The 15,157-nt window shown below is 44.6% G+C and overlaps 1 protein-coding gene across 2 annotated transcripts in view; it reads right to left on the bottom strand.

Annotated features, from left to right (window-relative positions):
• LOC121859104 (nuclear hormone receptor E75-like) overlaps positions 1–14,887 on the bottom strand; it is an 84,209-nt gene extending 69,322 nt beyond the window's left edge. Inside the window, exon 1 of one of the 2 annotated variants that reach the window (XM_042355791.1) lies at positions 14,295–14,887. In XM_042355791.1, coding sequence (XP_042211725.1) covers positions 14,295–14,475 — 181 coding nt within the window. In that variant the 5' untranslated portion in view covers positions 14,476–14,887. Of the gene's footprint in view, positions 1–2,075; positions 2,874–14,294 lie in introns of those variants that run through there. The other variant, XM_042355794.1, reaches the window with a different exon arrangement.
• Between the last annotated feature and the right edge of the window lie 270 nt (positions 14,888–15,157).

The following is a 15,157-nucleotide window of genomic DNA, read 5'->3' as shown; positions in this document are numbered from 1 at the left end:
AGAGAGAGAGAGAGAGAGAATTGTGCATTTTCCGTTTTTCAATGAAGAAGTAATATTCACACTATCTGATAAATGATAAAATTTGCCATGACACCCCCAGTCATTTGTTCCAATCATCTAGTTTAACCCAACCATATACGTGTTGTTAATATGCAAGGATAAGTATAAAACACCTTTTATTACCCAAACATTATATCCAACCCCCCTAAAGTCAGTCCTAGCCAAGAGCGACCCCCTCCCACCCCCAGCGGAGGAGCAGTAAGGGCCATACTTCGTACTCCCCGCGTGCTAAAATAATCCTAATTGAGGCGGGACGGTGTAAAAAGGGGGCTGTAAGGTCGACACGAGGCAGCGGGAGGAGGGAAGATGGACCTTACTGGTGTGGTGGTGTGCCCGCTGACCTACTGAGAGACAGAGTTCATCGTACGGAGAGTGAAAGTGGCACCCCGTTCGCGCTCCTGGATCTCTGTAATCCGGGTTAAGGCTCGTTACTAATCCAGGTGAAGGTGGCACAACCCCCACGGTTACCTACTGTTATTAACGCAATGCACCGTGAAAACTACTGAAAAAAGTACTTTGTTAAATTTCCTGCCAAGAAAACGCATTTACACGACCCTACAAATACAATTAACACAAAATCTAACCTAGAGTATACACGTTCATACCATACATGCAATATATAGTATACATATTCATAAATGTCTAATTATATACTAATAAGGAATATATACACCTACTGAACACATATAACCCGGTTTATTAAAGGTCCGGGACAAGCGTGAGAAGGGTATTGTCCAGAGTAACACTACCAAACATCGCACACTTTATCCGGGTACTCTAGTTTCCTCCTGTGCTAACATTAAACAGGAAAATTCTCAACACAGTAACAAAGAACAGACCAACCACCCGAACGGCCAATAAACTGGTAAGTGGTGAAATAATTACTACTACTACTACTACTACTACTACTACTAATAATAATAATAATAATAAAAGGGACAACTGGTAGGTGGCCGCCGTAATTCGTGGGTGGTGGTCTGCCCGGTCATTGCCCCCACAGCCCGTAAGTGGGTTAGTAACAGCTGATACGGTGTTGCCAGATGTTGGTCATGGTCCAAGGCCATATAACAGTATTTCACATTACTCAATCTACGAAATAATATACTAATTATATTAATCCTACATAATGAAATGTTAAATTAATGATATTTAAACAAATAATTAACACAAGCCAAGGACGTTGCAAGAGGAAAAATAAATAAATTAAATAAAAAGGTTCCCAGTGGCAAAACTTTTCCGAAACACTTTCTTCGGCTCCCGAGTTTCCTTTCAGTTATTCTTTAAGGATAACTTCATGGTGTATCCTCACACTGCCAGGATCCACAGGAGTACAGAAATATTAATGTACTGTTTATTTACCAAAGACATAATCACACTGTTTGGTGACGTACCCAGTCATTACGATCCTATACACAATGGTAACCTAATACCGCAATCTTCACAGTAAAGCAACAACTAGTCTTACAGGTGTTTCCTATAGTGACACCGATAATATAAGCGAGACAGAAAATTACCGATTAAACAGGTGGATTACAGTGGTTGGAGCTGTTTACTCCTCAACAACAACAACAACAATAATAATAATAATAATAATAATAATAATAATAATAATAATAATAATAATAATAATAATAATAATAATAATAATAATAGAAAAGTATAAAAAAAAAAAATTCCCTCACTTGGCGCCAACTTGAGAAGCTACTCTTATATACACCTTTAATACACACCGTTAATATTCTCGCCTCAGGACACTACATTAAACAGTGACTTGTTACCTTATATTACATCTGACTGGGCCGAACAACCTTTTGTTCCACCTACCTGTAACATCACGAACTCTACCTTATACCACAACAACACCAGTGATCCACCTACAAGGACAACAGTGTGCTCTACCTTATACCTTATTCCACCTACCACAAAGGCAACACAGGCTTCAGCTTACACCTTTAAGTGTGGAGGCGTTTTCTGTAGAGGGAAGAAGTGTACATACAAACATCTCGTGTCCTTACCTGTTACGATAACTTCTTCCTCTTTAGGAGCCATGCTCAGTATTGTCTTACTAATCAAGTCCATCTGATTAAGAACAGCCAGTCGGGTACTTGAGGCACAATTCACAAAACAACTTTGGAATAGTTGAACTTTTTGCAAAAATTGAGATCAATGTTTTTAAAACTTGAAGCCACTTCAACCTTAACTTATGAAAGACATAGACTTTAGTCAACACTTATGAGTAATACTGCCGAGTGGATCTTGACCAAACCAGAGCCTCTTGTCACAGCGTTGGTCGTGTCTGTTGATGGACGGACAGGTTGGGACGATATAAGTCGTAATATCACTGGTTAATACTACCTTCTTCACACACACCAAAGTCTGACGCTTCACAGTCACTCCCAAACACTCGTTGGTGGTGTCTTGATAACTGGTTCCACTCAATCTTGCATATATTAAACCCTAGAATCACAGTCCAAGTAATACCCGTGGTGCAGCGACACAACAAACAATCACCACAATAACGCACCAGCACTACAGATCCATCAAAGTAAACTTATGTCGAAAGGATAACACGAGGCGACCAGCATGGCGTCGCCTTTTGGTCTGATGTTAGGAGTGGGACATAATAGTGAGAGTTTGTGTATCCAACTACGAGGGTTTTCCATTAAAGTAGTTCAGCGTTTTTGTTAAAGGTGTATATCATCCGCCGTAGTCACCCTCAACAGGCACGAGTCAGGTGATGAACTTGAGGGTTGAGGCGAGGGGAGACACGGAGGGGAGAGTCAAGCCGCGTGTGGTGCTACCGGAGGCTCGAGGGGCATAAACACAGCTCAGGGCGGCGACGACCCACCACCACCACGGGCCGGGGAGGGGGGGGGGGGACAGGATCAGGCTAGCTAGGATTGGAACTATTTCAATGAAGGATACAACTTATTCGACTTCCAAATCATTATCATTTCCGAGACAAAATGTGATTAAAGGACAACCGAGTACTGAGGTGATAATAATAATAAGAAGTTTTAGTAACAGGACAGAGGGTACAAGTTAACGGGGTTTATCACCAATCATACTAAGATACTATGACGTCATTCCCGCGTTTTCGCCAGTGACGGTATCATGTTCATTACTAGTAAATTTTTGACTACTTTACCTAATATATGTTTATATCTTATTTTAGAAGCTTGATGTAGCACGAAATTACCATACAACCCAAGAACCACACAAGGAACAATACAACGATGATACCCACATTAATAACTCGTATTAACTTAGCCTTAGCCTTAGCCTACCAGCCTACCAAAACATACGAGCAAAGTTGAGAAGAGCAAATTTATAATACTCTCATAATGAAGAATTAGGGCAGGTAGATCATAAAGTTGAGGCTATATATTGCCTGCCTGCCTCACGCACGATAACGCCTGGTGTGGCTCGGTCCGGGGTGAACGACCCAGCGTCAGTGCCACCCGTCCACCCCTCCTGGCACTCCGGGCAAGCGAGACATAACGCACACAATTTCCAGGCCGGGGTTATGGTGATTCGCTGTCCTAGTTTTCGTCAACGTAACTAAGAGGACACGTTGTCGAGTCAACCAATATTCTTCACGACGTAACCCAGTGCCAATGACCGATACACCGCTGATAACAGCTATTGATAGTGTCGTAAACATCCATATGTATATAACCAACCAACCATGGAGGTGGTATACATTCGGGTGGTGTCTTGAGAATAAACACAAAACTACTGTTGATATTCTTGAATATTTTTTTTTCATATTTTACTCCTTGGTCGACACAGCAACGTGAACTTACACGCCTATGGAAAGAGTGTTTAAGTGTGCCAATCAAAATTAATATAAACTTAAGTGTACATATATCATGCGCTCTGGTGCAGGTGGAAAGATAAATTTCCCAACCTTCAAGCTAAGTCAACCGAGGCTAGTGTGTAGTAGTGTGAGGAGTGTGCAGTGTGAGACTAGTATGTGCTGTGAAGATAGTTAGGAAGTGTAAGGATAGTCAACAGTGAAGAGAGTATGTTGTCTGATGCTGTGTTAAGAGTATGTGGTATGATGCTGTGTTAAGAGTATGTGGTATGATGCTGTGTTAAGAGTATGTGGTATGATGCTGTGTTAAGAGTATGTGGTATGATGCTGTGTTAAGAGTATGTGGTATGATGCTGTGTTAAGAGTATGTGGTATGAAGCTGTGTTAAGAGTATGTGGTATGATGCTGTGTTAAGAGTATGCAGTGTAAGGCTAGTGCAGTATGTAGTAACTATCGCTTTGTATTTCCGCTTCTTTACCCCCTGGCAGACTAGTGCAGGGGGGAAGAGGGGTAATGGTCTGCTACCACCCCCAACTTACTCCCAGAACCACCAAGACCTCCTAGGACCTGGCTCTCTCCTCCGTGATCATGATAGGTCACTTAACCTAACCTAACCAACCTCGTATACCAGTACTCACATATTATGGTAATCCTAACAATGTCTTTTCTATACTGTTATTAACATGATTTTTGATGAGCATAACGCGTTGTTCTATCGCCACAGAAACATAAAGACTTAATTCATGGTTGCCAGCCTCGGAGGGTGTGTTCGTGGCGGCTTGTCACGCGAGGCAGAATCAGGGTCACGAGTGTTTGTTGAGTATGAACCCCCCCCCCCCCAGCCTTGGTGCAGTTGTTCCTTTCCTAAAGTGCTTTTAAGGGGATGACTATGTGGATGATTTTAAGGGCATAAATTCATCAATACAAACTGTAACACTCTCATTCACACGAACGTAAAGACTCCATTAATGAATTCATGTTTTTCCTAAATATTAAGAATCACCAACTTCATTTTTGATTTAAAAATTCCACTACAAACAGTTACTCAGTCGACCAAATTGTCCCAGTAAACCCACTATACCTACACCCACACACGCCTGAATGTAGACCACTGCACTCCTGGCACTATGGCGTGAGTGTGCCAACAGAATACGATTAATGGAAGGTCACTAATGGCCCGTAAACTACCTCGACATAAGGTTGATATTACCTCTACCAAGACATTCTCTACCAGGATACTTAAAAGGGGTATATGAATCTTCTGGTGCAAGAATATTAGGGTGATAGTCCAGTGCTACACGCTCTGGCAGCAGTGGGAAAGATAACAAGGTAAACTCACCCTTCTGGCTTCTGGCGCGAGGGCTGAAAAAATAGCATGACGTGTGTCTTGGTACTAGGAGGACACATGGCACGGTAATCTCAACACACTGTCCTCTTCACGTAAGGCCGACAATTCAGTGACACTGTTGGCACTGTTACGCCACCGGGGTCGCGCGGTCAGTGGCCTCCTCCCGAGAGATTATTAACTAAATGTAACCACCATTTCGGGGGATTTCCGTCAGGTCCAAACTTCGCCAAAATCCAGAATAATTTACATCGATAATTAGGACAGACTTGTTTACGAGAAGAGCGTCATGAAGGCACCAGGACGGGCACATAAGACGGTAAGTAAAGGTTCTGTCCACACACACACACAACCGTTGATTATTATAATGACTAGATCATCACATGACGTCAGGCGCATTTCATTTGCTCTCCCAGAGATAAAATCCAACACGCATACAATACATGCAGAGATACATACAGTATACATTCTATACACTCATAAATGTATATATTCACACACACACACACACACACACACACACACACACACACACACACACACACACATACATTCAAGGACACGGCATAATTTATTCAGTCGCTGAAAGTCAATACGTATGAGAGGAATATTAATGTGACATAGGAAAGACTAACACAACTTTTCCTGACAAGTGATCGTAACTAACTACACTACGACCCGGATTCACGAAGGATTCTCATCTTGCAGTGAAAGTAAAAGTCTCAAGGGTGATTTTGTTGTCAGTTTAAATGTATGTTCCCGGGTTTCTAGCTACATTTAACCAGCTACGAGGAAAACTTAATGTATGAATCTCTGAGAAACCCGTCCCATGACCCGGACTCTTGTGTTGTTTTCTTCATGTAACCGGAGTTTTGAGTACAATGAATTAACCCAGAAAGATATTTTAACCCCTACAGTACAAGTTAATTCTTTAACTACAATGTATTAACCATTTGAATATAATTAACTATTCCCTTGGGTACAATGACTTGATAATACAAGGTTTAAGTCATGACGACAAGGAGTTAAAAATATATTGAACCTTGAGTTTTTTTTTTTTTTTTTTGGTGTGTGTGTGTTGTTGCTACCCAATCTGAGGAGCGTGTAAATAACGGCTCTTCCAGTTGGTTCACTTTTGCTTTCTTCCTAACTCAGGTGATTCAGTGCTCGGGAGAGACGCATCCCGTTTTCTGACACTCCATAGAAAACGGGAGGCGGCTCTACGCGTTAGCCAAACAAAATTTAAACCATCATCAAAAACATTACAAACCGAAGCACATCAACAAGGTATGTACAACGTTGGCTCTATGGTTCACTCCTGACCATAAGTTTGAGGGCTGGTGTTTGACTAGACGACTCGGACAAACACTGAGAGTGAAAGATGATCCCATAACCACGACTGGACACGCATTAACAAACTCGCAAGCCCCAGGCGGCGTGTGGTGTGGTGTGTGTGAAAACGAAGGCAGCTCGCGCCTTACTTGCCTGACCACACACCCTACCCTCACACACACCCTACAACCCACACACGCCCTGGCACCTACTGTATGTGTCCTGACCTCCCCAACTCTCATCAATGCCCCACCACGCCCACGCCCCTCCCATTGGTGATGCTTCCCAAAGACTAGGACTATTTGGTTTAGCAGTTTTGGCAGCAGTGTGTAAATATACAACAGTGACGAACTGGGGAGTATATTTTGCCTTCCCTAAACTATTTTGGCAATACTGGGGTTGAGTCATGAGGCCTCGCTAGTGTTGTAGTTTCATCACATCAACTGTACCACATGATATATAAATATTTGAACATAATGTAGCACACAAGTACAACTGTGAGATCCGTGATACCCAGAGTGTTTTGGGGAAGGAGACTGTGTGTGTGTGTGTGTGTGTGTGTGCAGAGGTCTCAGGAACAACCTCGACATCCCATGCTTGTGACGAAACCCGCGGCCCAGTCATGATACCCCCTAACCCAACACCCCCCACCCCCACTCCTACACCTCGTGGATGTACGCTCCTCACACCCACTCTCTCCTACCTTCCCTACATAAGAGTCTTCTAATTATACCTCTCTCAATCCTAATCCCCTACGCACGCACCTGTAGCCTAACTCTTAATAATAAACCTAAGACTGTATATTGTACATTCTATATTAATTTACGCCCCTATAGTTTACCCTCTGCTCTATTGTCCTATCTTCCCCCAACAAACACAGTGTCAACTCAATGACTCATCCGTCCCGAAGTGGATTTAAAGCCAGAGTGAGTAAAGGATCGCGTGGTGTTTATGAGCTGACATACGTGTGTTGTGTTGATTGAACTAGGTGGCTGCTTCTCTGACCTCAACACTTACTAGAACCATCGAAAGAAGCAAAACACACACACACACACACACACACACACACACACACACACACACACACACACACCAAACCCACTTATCCCGTCCTGTAGGTACCAAGTCATAGAGTTCAATATAAAAGTCTAAACTTTAATCCAAAACTAAAACGAATTCCCTTACAGAACATATCCCTCACCCCTGAAAGACGCCGTCCCATCATCACTACACAAAGAAAACAAAGAGGCGGAGGGATATCAGTGAGGGAGAGGGGAGAGCCGAGAGAGGGAGGGCGGAGGGGAAGCTGGGAGGAGAGGTAGACGCGTGCCCTCCCCTGCTCCTCGCTGAACTACATAGAGAACGTTCACCCCTGCTCAGATATGGCCCGAAATCACTAGCCTCGCGCATCCACCACCCAGGACCACTAGACCCTCTTCACTACACAACTCACTCCCCTCACTTATTGTCCTTGTTTATATTATCATTATCACTAACTCACTATATTTCTTTACATAATATAAGTAACACTAATACATGTTCTTGTTTATAATAAAAACAGTTTGAAATATATGCAAAGTAAGCAGGTAAGATTCATTTCACCTGGGTAACCCTAGAGGAGGCTAGTGCATTGCCTTCTCCATGACGGTGAGAGTGCCAGCCAGCCTTGCTCAACCCCACACCCAAACTACTATAACCCTTATACATGGCCCACCAGGTACCACTCTCCCTTGACACAGTTTCTACTCATAGGATAAGCTACTATGAACTCTATAGTGTTAGACATAAGTACTATTCTGGCATGATCACGTCAGCGCAAGCCACTGTTACCCTTACACACCCAGAAGCGAGTGCCACTCTCCATAGCTACTCTTCCTTCCACCTCTGACTCATGGTGGCCACTACACACAAGTAACATAGAGTCTGTTTTCCTCTGATGCCTCGTTGTGTGACGCGCGTACGCCATTGTGATCTTTGTGTCGGGATATTTTAGAACGGATCTCCCTTGTTACCCTTGAATCATGTGTGTAACTTCACGGTCACCACCCGCCACACAACTTCGTATGGTAGGGCTACCAACAGGCTAAAGTTGCCTACACAAACGAGTGTCTCGGGATACCTTTAGTCTCTAGGCACTCGGCACCAACCAAAGCCTTTCATTGTCAACTACGCTTACAACTTAATAAGAACCTCTCCCCCTAACCTTTTCCCCAACACGGGAAATAACCCAGCACATCGGTCAGCAGTAAACGGTGAAGGCGGGCGTTAAAGGTAGCATCAGCACGCTGTGTTTGAACCTCTGAGTCCTGCGTGGCATTGAGAAGTGATACCACCCTCAGTGTCAAGACCTAACTGAATTACTCACAATAGGCAAACTGTACTCCAAGCTTTGTCAATAAATTTGTTAAACTAAAAAAAAAGCTGTGTTTGTACCCTGACCCACGATGCACACTCAGCACCCCGGGACAAGAATGAGAACAGCAGGAAATGAAAGTCTGACGCATGAAAGTGAGATATGGGTCGTGAAACAGAGAATAAGAAGAGGGTGGAGATTATGAGCAATGACAGCTCTTTTTAGGCTCTCAACACATCCTGCCACGCCGAGTGTAAGCTTCAAAGCCCATTAACATACAACCATGGAGCCCTTCACACTCAACACTAAACGTAAGCTTTGAATTACTCCACCCGCCTACCATCACATCCAATAACCGAACATACCGGACGTCGTCTTTAATAACCGAGCTGCCCGAGATATTTAACAAGTAAATTGCCTATTATCATCTTTAATAATCCAACTGCCAATATCACCTTTAACGACTGAATTGCTTCTCGTCCTCTTTAAAAATCCACCCGCCCGAATTTTAGACGTAAGACAAAGAAGAGCCTTTCTTACAAGTCACAACACACTTTAATCTGTGGTTATTTCACACACATATATTAGTTTATTGCGAGAAAATTCCGACTGTTCCTCCTCAAATCTGAACAAGGTCTTGGAGTTGGTAAACAGCTCACGTACATCACCTCGCATTATCCCAACAAGAGCAAGACGTTACATCGGGCAGCCAGGAAAACGAGAAGAGGTTTGGCGGGTGTAAGGGGAACATGAACGACGAAAAACCGATGAATTAAAGGAAAAACGATCAGTAAGAACGACTATAACCAAACAAGGAGACATTATACCGAGGAAAAACGGGAATCAACAGATAACAAGAGACCAAATATAAACAATAAACAATGACAAACAGCAAGAGACAGTGAAAGACAGCAACAGGCAACAGGCAGGGGGGCAAACAAGGTGGTGGGCGACAATGGCCAAGGACAACTCTTGAGCGCGCACCTCAACTACCCTTAATGGCCGCAACTGTGTCACCTCCAACCTGACTGACTGATTGACGTTTCCGCCCCACCATAAAATCCTACCCTACCATAACACCCATATTAACCAACAGCAGGAGGATATGGTGAAAGGCCGCCGCTTGTTTACTAACACTGGGAAGTTTACAGTGTGGTAACAGAAAACGCTCGATGAAAGACCACACAGGGAAATACAAAAACATGATGTGGACAGCAATAAATATGGAGGAAGGAGAGAGAGAGAGAGAGAGAATAGACGATAATAGAAAAAATAAGATAAAAAGATGACTAAGTAATATATTGGTATCTAACCGAATTTACTCACGAATCAAAAGATAAAACCATTAAAGTTTATTCAGTTCAGGAATTGAATATATTTTAACCAGGAAAGAATGTGAAGAATTTTAATATTTTTTTTATGCGATTTTTCCCCCATTGACAATTAACGTCCAGTCATCGGTGAGACAAGAGGTAAAAACACGCCCACAGACACACGTCCCACCGCTGATGATTGTGTTGGTGGAAGAGGGAAGAAGGGGATAACATCACGGCCAAGGTGGAGGTGCAGAATGGCCAAGATGGGTGTACTACCGTGTAAGAGGTGGGAACTGGGAACTCTACAGGGAAGGAGAGGCGCTGAAAGCAATACTAAAGTAATTGTTGCCGCAGCAGTAGTAGTAGTAGTAGTAGTAGTAGTATAGTAGTAGTAGTAGTAGTAGTAGTATAGTAGTAGCGGAGCAAGACAAGAACAAAGTAGGACACAAGCAACAGATCTACGAGAGCGTGAGGGCAGAATCAGAGTAGGGCAGACCTGAACAAACTACTACCCAAGACTGAGTAACACACCCCCCCCTCCCCCCACACAAAGTAACACAGGAATGAAATGTGACGAGACAGTGGACCGTGATTAAGGGTAAGATTGGCAGAGTTCAGTGCAGGTGCAGCAGCAGGCAGAGAAGAGACGAGCTAAGCCTTGAGAAATGTTACTCCCACAATAGACAGCTCTTGTCCTTTGTGCCTCAGCCGTAATGCCCTCCTACTGACCTAACAATGGGTCGCTGTGTGTGGGGGGGTAAATGATGCCCTGGTGCTACTTAAACCAAGTCAAGTGGGCAGGAAATTAAGTGATGTTGAGAAAGAGGGAGATATGGGGGGGGAGAGAGAAAAGAGGGGAAGACGAGAGAGAGAGAGAGAGAGAGAGAGAGAGAGAGAGAGAGAGAGAGAGAGAGAGAGAGAGAGAGGAGGACGACGCAACAAAAAAAAACCAGTAAGAATAATTGTCACGTTAACAGATGTTCAGAAATGGCAATTTATGGAACTCTGACACACACACACACACACACACACACACACACACACACACACACACACACACACACGGGGAATTAAATTAGAATTAGTTGACGTAGTAGTAGAAGATATTTTAAGGTAATAAAATAATGGCGAAGGTGTGGCTATTGGGGGAGGCTGGAGGCCATTTAAAAATAGTAGTAGTAGCAACAAAAGTAATCAAGTAAACAAGAACAGCAGAAGGTACGACTCCAAGAAGCAACGAGGCGTGGCCAGAACTCGTCCCCCTTGCCCCCTCAACACACCACTACCAAGGTAAGTATCGATGTATCACAGGCAGGTGACATTGATCTGGAGCACTCACACGCGTACTCCAGTGGGGGGCTGGGAGATGAAGTGGGGTGGGAGGGTGGACATTAGGGACGTGGAGTGAGGGTAAGTAGTGAAGCTTCATACTCATTATCCCCAGAAGTCAAATTTGGTTGTTTGGAAAAAAAAAGTCAATACCACTCGAGGAAGTGCGAGATGTATGGGTCTATATTCCCAGGTTTCAAGGCTCAAGGCTCATGTACTCCAGGGAAAACGAAAAAATTCTGTAATCCCTGATTAGTCAGCCCCCGTGTCCTGTACCTCCTCCATCAGAGCGAAATGTGTCGCCAATGTCCTCAGCTGCCAAAAATCAACACAAACAGAACACACACACCGTAAATACACAGTTGTGTGCAACCAAACAACAAGACCGACGTGACGTCATAACCTAGGCAGTCCCTCTTCCCCAGCGAGTCATCAACACAAGTCTCGCTGAGTCAGCCCAGGAACCCAGGTATTAACGTTAATTTTCTTTATTAAGACAATGAAATGTCAAGTAGGAAACATCTACAGCATGAAATAAAAACCTGAGGAGACAGAAGCGTCCTCAGGAAATACCAGTGTGTTCCTTGCTGTTCTTACTTTCTACCTTACGAGACGAGTGACGTCACTCATACTTTTACTAGTGAAAAGGGACGTATGGCTTCCATAACGCTACCCTCCAAGACTGCACTTAGGCGCCTCTTGCTCCCAAGTACCAATCTCCTGTCTCGTGAACCCAGTTTGTCAGGGAGCAATGAACTCTGGGGTCCTGAGTGCCAGAAGGGTCGCCAGGTGCCATCGTTAAAGGGGGGCCACTGTGTGGTGTGGGCCCTTCTTGCTCCCAGCTCAATGCTCCATAATCTACACACTCTTACGCTGCCACCAAGGGTGAACGAACTAGCCTCGCTCGTGCTACTCATGGCCTAGTTATTTCCCACATAAGCGCGCACATGAAAGTGAAATGGCTGTGCGCTGTGAGACCGGCTGACGCGAGGCTAGCGCGGCTGACCCGGTTTTACATCATCGAGGGAAAGAAATGACGAGGTATGCGGAAGGTGCAATGAACTAGCCTCTCTCGCAGTCCCTCTCTGGTAGTGGCACCTGCGGTACAACGAAGGGTTACATGCGGCAGTGAAGGCCACGTGAACTACACCTGCGGGAGGCTAGCCACACTAGCGCCTCAGCAGAGAAAGTCTTCTGCTGGGGTTGATGAACTCGGAGCCTCGACCCATATACGCCAACGCTGCCAGTGTGTGTACGACCCTTGTAGCCTCCTGAAGCCACTTGCGACACGCGCGGTTCCTTTACAACCACCGACACGCACGGCCAGGACTTGTCCACACTATCATTATGATTTCTTATGGGGCAGGGGATGGGGATTTAAATACCCAAGGTCAAGAAGTTTCCCCGAAGACATCCACGAGGGTAACAGTGCCTATGAGATACACGAAGATGTGGTGCTAGTACAAGTGGTCATCAAAGTGATATTATGGAATTATGATTATCTCCTAATATCAAAAGGGAAAAACTTTTTATCACGTCGCCTTGCTAACAGATAAGGCTTTAGAAAATCTGCCAGTGAGTCAAGCAAGAGTTCATGTACTTTAAGAGGAGCAGTGGCGGAAGGGGAAAGCATTGTTGGGAGCTGGCGAGACCGTCTTGACCACAGGCCATAACTGGTACTCAGTTTTACTATCAACAGACGAGTCTCGCCTGACAAGGGGGATGGGTGGGGGGTATTCTGAACAATATCCAAGAATAAAACTTTCAACATTGTGCCTGGAGATGCGTTACATAACGGACGAGATTGACTCTTTATCAAGTACGCAAAATTATTCAAGTGGTAATTGTCTCAGATACGTCAGTTATTTTCAGAGCGATTAGCCAGGACGTGGAGTCCGAGGTATGTCCCTCCAGTGTCCGACCCAACTATATAAGTGGTTTAAAATCAATATCTAGATCTTCCTTCATGCAAACATGACTTAAGATTTTCTATTACAATCTCGGAAATATAAATGTAATCTGTAAGATAGATAACGAACAGTTCCCCGAGCACTGATAACCATCTATCATAATCTCCACAAATTTCCACGACCCACAGTACACCTTCCCCACTACCATCCAACCCTAGACCTGCACTTATCCAAACGGCTTAATCCCAGTTAATAAGCAATATGTGAAAACATTATATACTGAAAAAAGTCCACAACTCTTGTCATCTTGACTGCAAGGTGTTGGCGCGACTCATTAGTCAGCTGAGGTTTACAGGAACGCGCGCCAGGAAGGATCAACAGGTGGCTGGTAGGGCCACGTGACTGTGTTTATGTTTGTCAGCTGATCAAACACCACCTCATTATGACAATGCCTCGAATTTACAGTCAAAATAGCCATGATGATTTCAGTTCTACCTGTAGCCATGAAAGCATGAGGAGGGACTCCACTAATCCCACAGCTTACCATCATCTTGGCTGAAAAGTTAACATCGGGAAAAAAAATTAAGCACTAGAGGTAATGAGCTCAAGTTGCTACATAAACAGGAAGAACTTACCTGCCAGCTACTGAGGAAGTTTGTTTACCTTCTGACCTTGTAAACAAACTCCATTTATACATGCCCAGCCTTCTTATTAACCTGTTTGGAATAAACTTACAGAACAGACTTTCTTCCGAGTCTTCTCGCGTGTTTTTTAAGTCTATATTGCAGACAGTTTGACTAGAATTGAGTCCTACACTGGCCAACCAACATACCTGCTAAGATGACCTCCAACAACTCCGGAGGCTCGGGGTTCTGGTCGCCACACTCGAGGCTCTGCTCGACACACTGAGGCTTCTGGTTGAAACACTTCTGAGGAACAATGTCAGTTCCTCCAAGATCGAAGCTCTCCCGCGGTGGTTGGACTAGGTTGAGGTAGTCCCTGAAGACCGTCATGATGAGGTCAACTTGACACGTCGTTTTGATTCTGGCCTTTTCTTTGGGCACTTCCTGTATTTTTCTGAGAGGTTTCTGGGGTAATCCGGTTAAAGACGGTATCTGGATACTGTTGAGTATATGGAACCCCCTTTGCTGGGGTGAGTATCTGTCTAGAAGCCCTGTGAGGTGGTTTCTCAGGTCCCATGGGCACTCATGCCAGGTAATACTATGTAAACAAACACAGACACCCCTTCACAGAAGACACGCCCCCAAACACACGATACACAATGTTCACAAAATTATTCCGGCCAGAGGGTAGTGCACACTGACCAGGGTCCACGGAAATGAAGGTATACACAAACGCACACACGCACACAGCGGCAGAGAGCGAGAGATGTAGAGCCCAACGTAGCGGCGTGGCGGAGTGAACCCGACTGAGCGGCCATCAAGGCGCGGACCTGCAGAGAGTGAGAGTCGCGCCGCTCATGACCCAGTCCCCGAACCACCCTCAGGAGGCCCAGTCTAAGTCGCTGGGCTCCTGGAGGATTACCCTTTAGTTACTAGGTTCCTACACACACCTGAAGGCTTACTTCTTTGTTGCTAGGTTATTTACACACTCTTGGAGGATCAGCCATCAGTCATGAGCCTCGTCCACAGCCCTGGAGGCTAACCCCTTAATAACTAAGCCCCTACACAGCCC

Source organism: Homarus americanus, unplaced genomic scaffold (assembly GCF_018991925.1).
Source record: "Homarus americanus isolate GMGI-L3 unplaced genomic scaffold, GMGI_Hamer_2.0 scaffold50924, whole genome shotgun sequence".
NCBI lineage: Eukaryota > Metazoa > Arthropoda > Malacostraca > Decapoda > Nephropidae > Homarus > Homarus americanus.
This window is presented reverse-complemented; position numbering and strand designations above follow the sequence as displayed.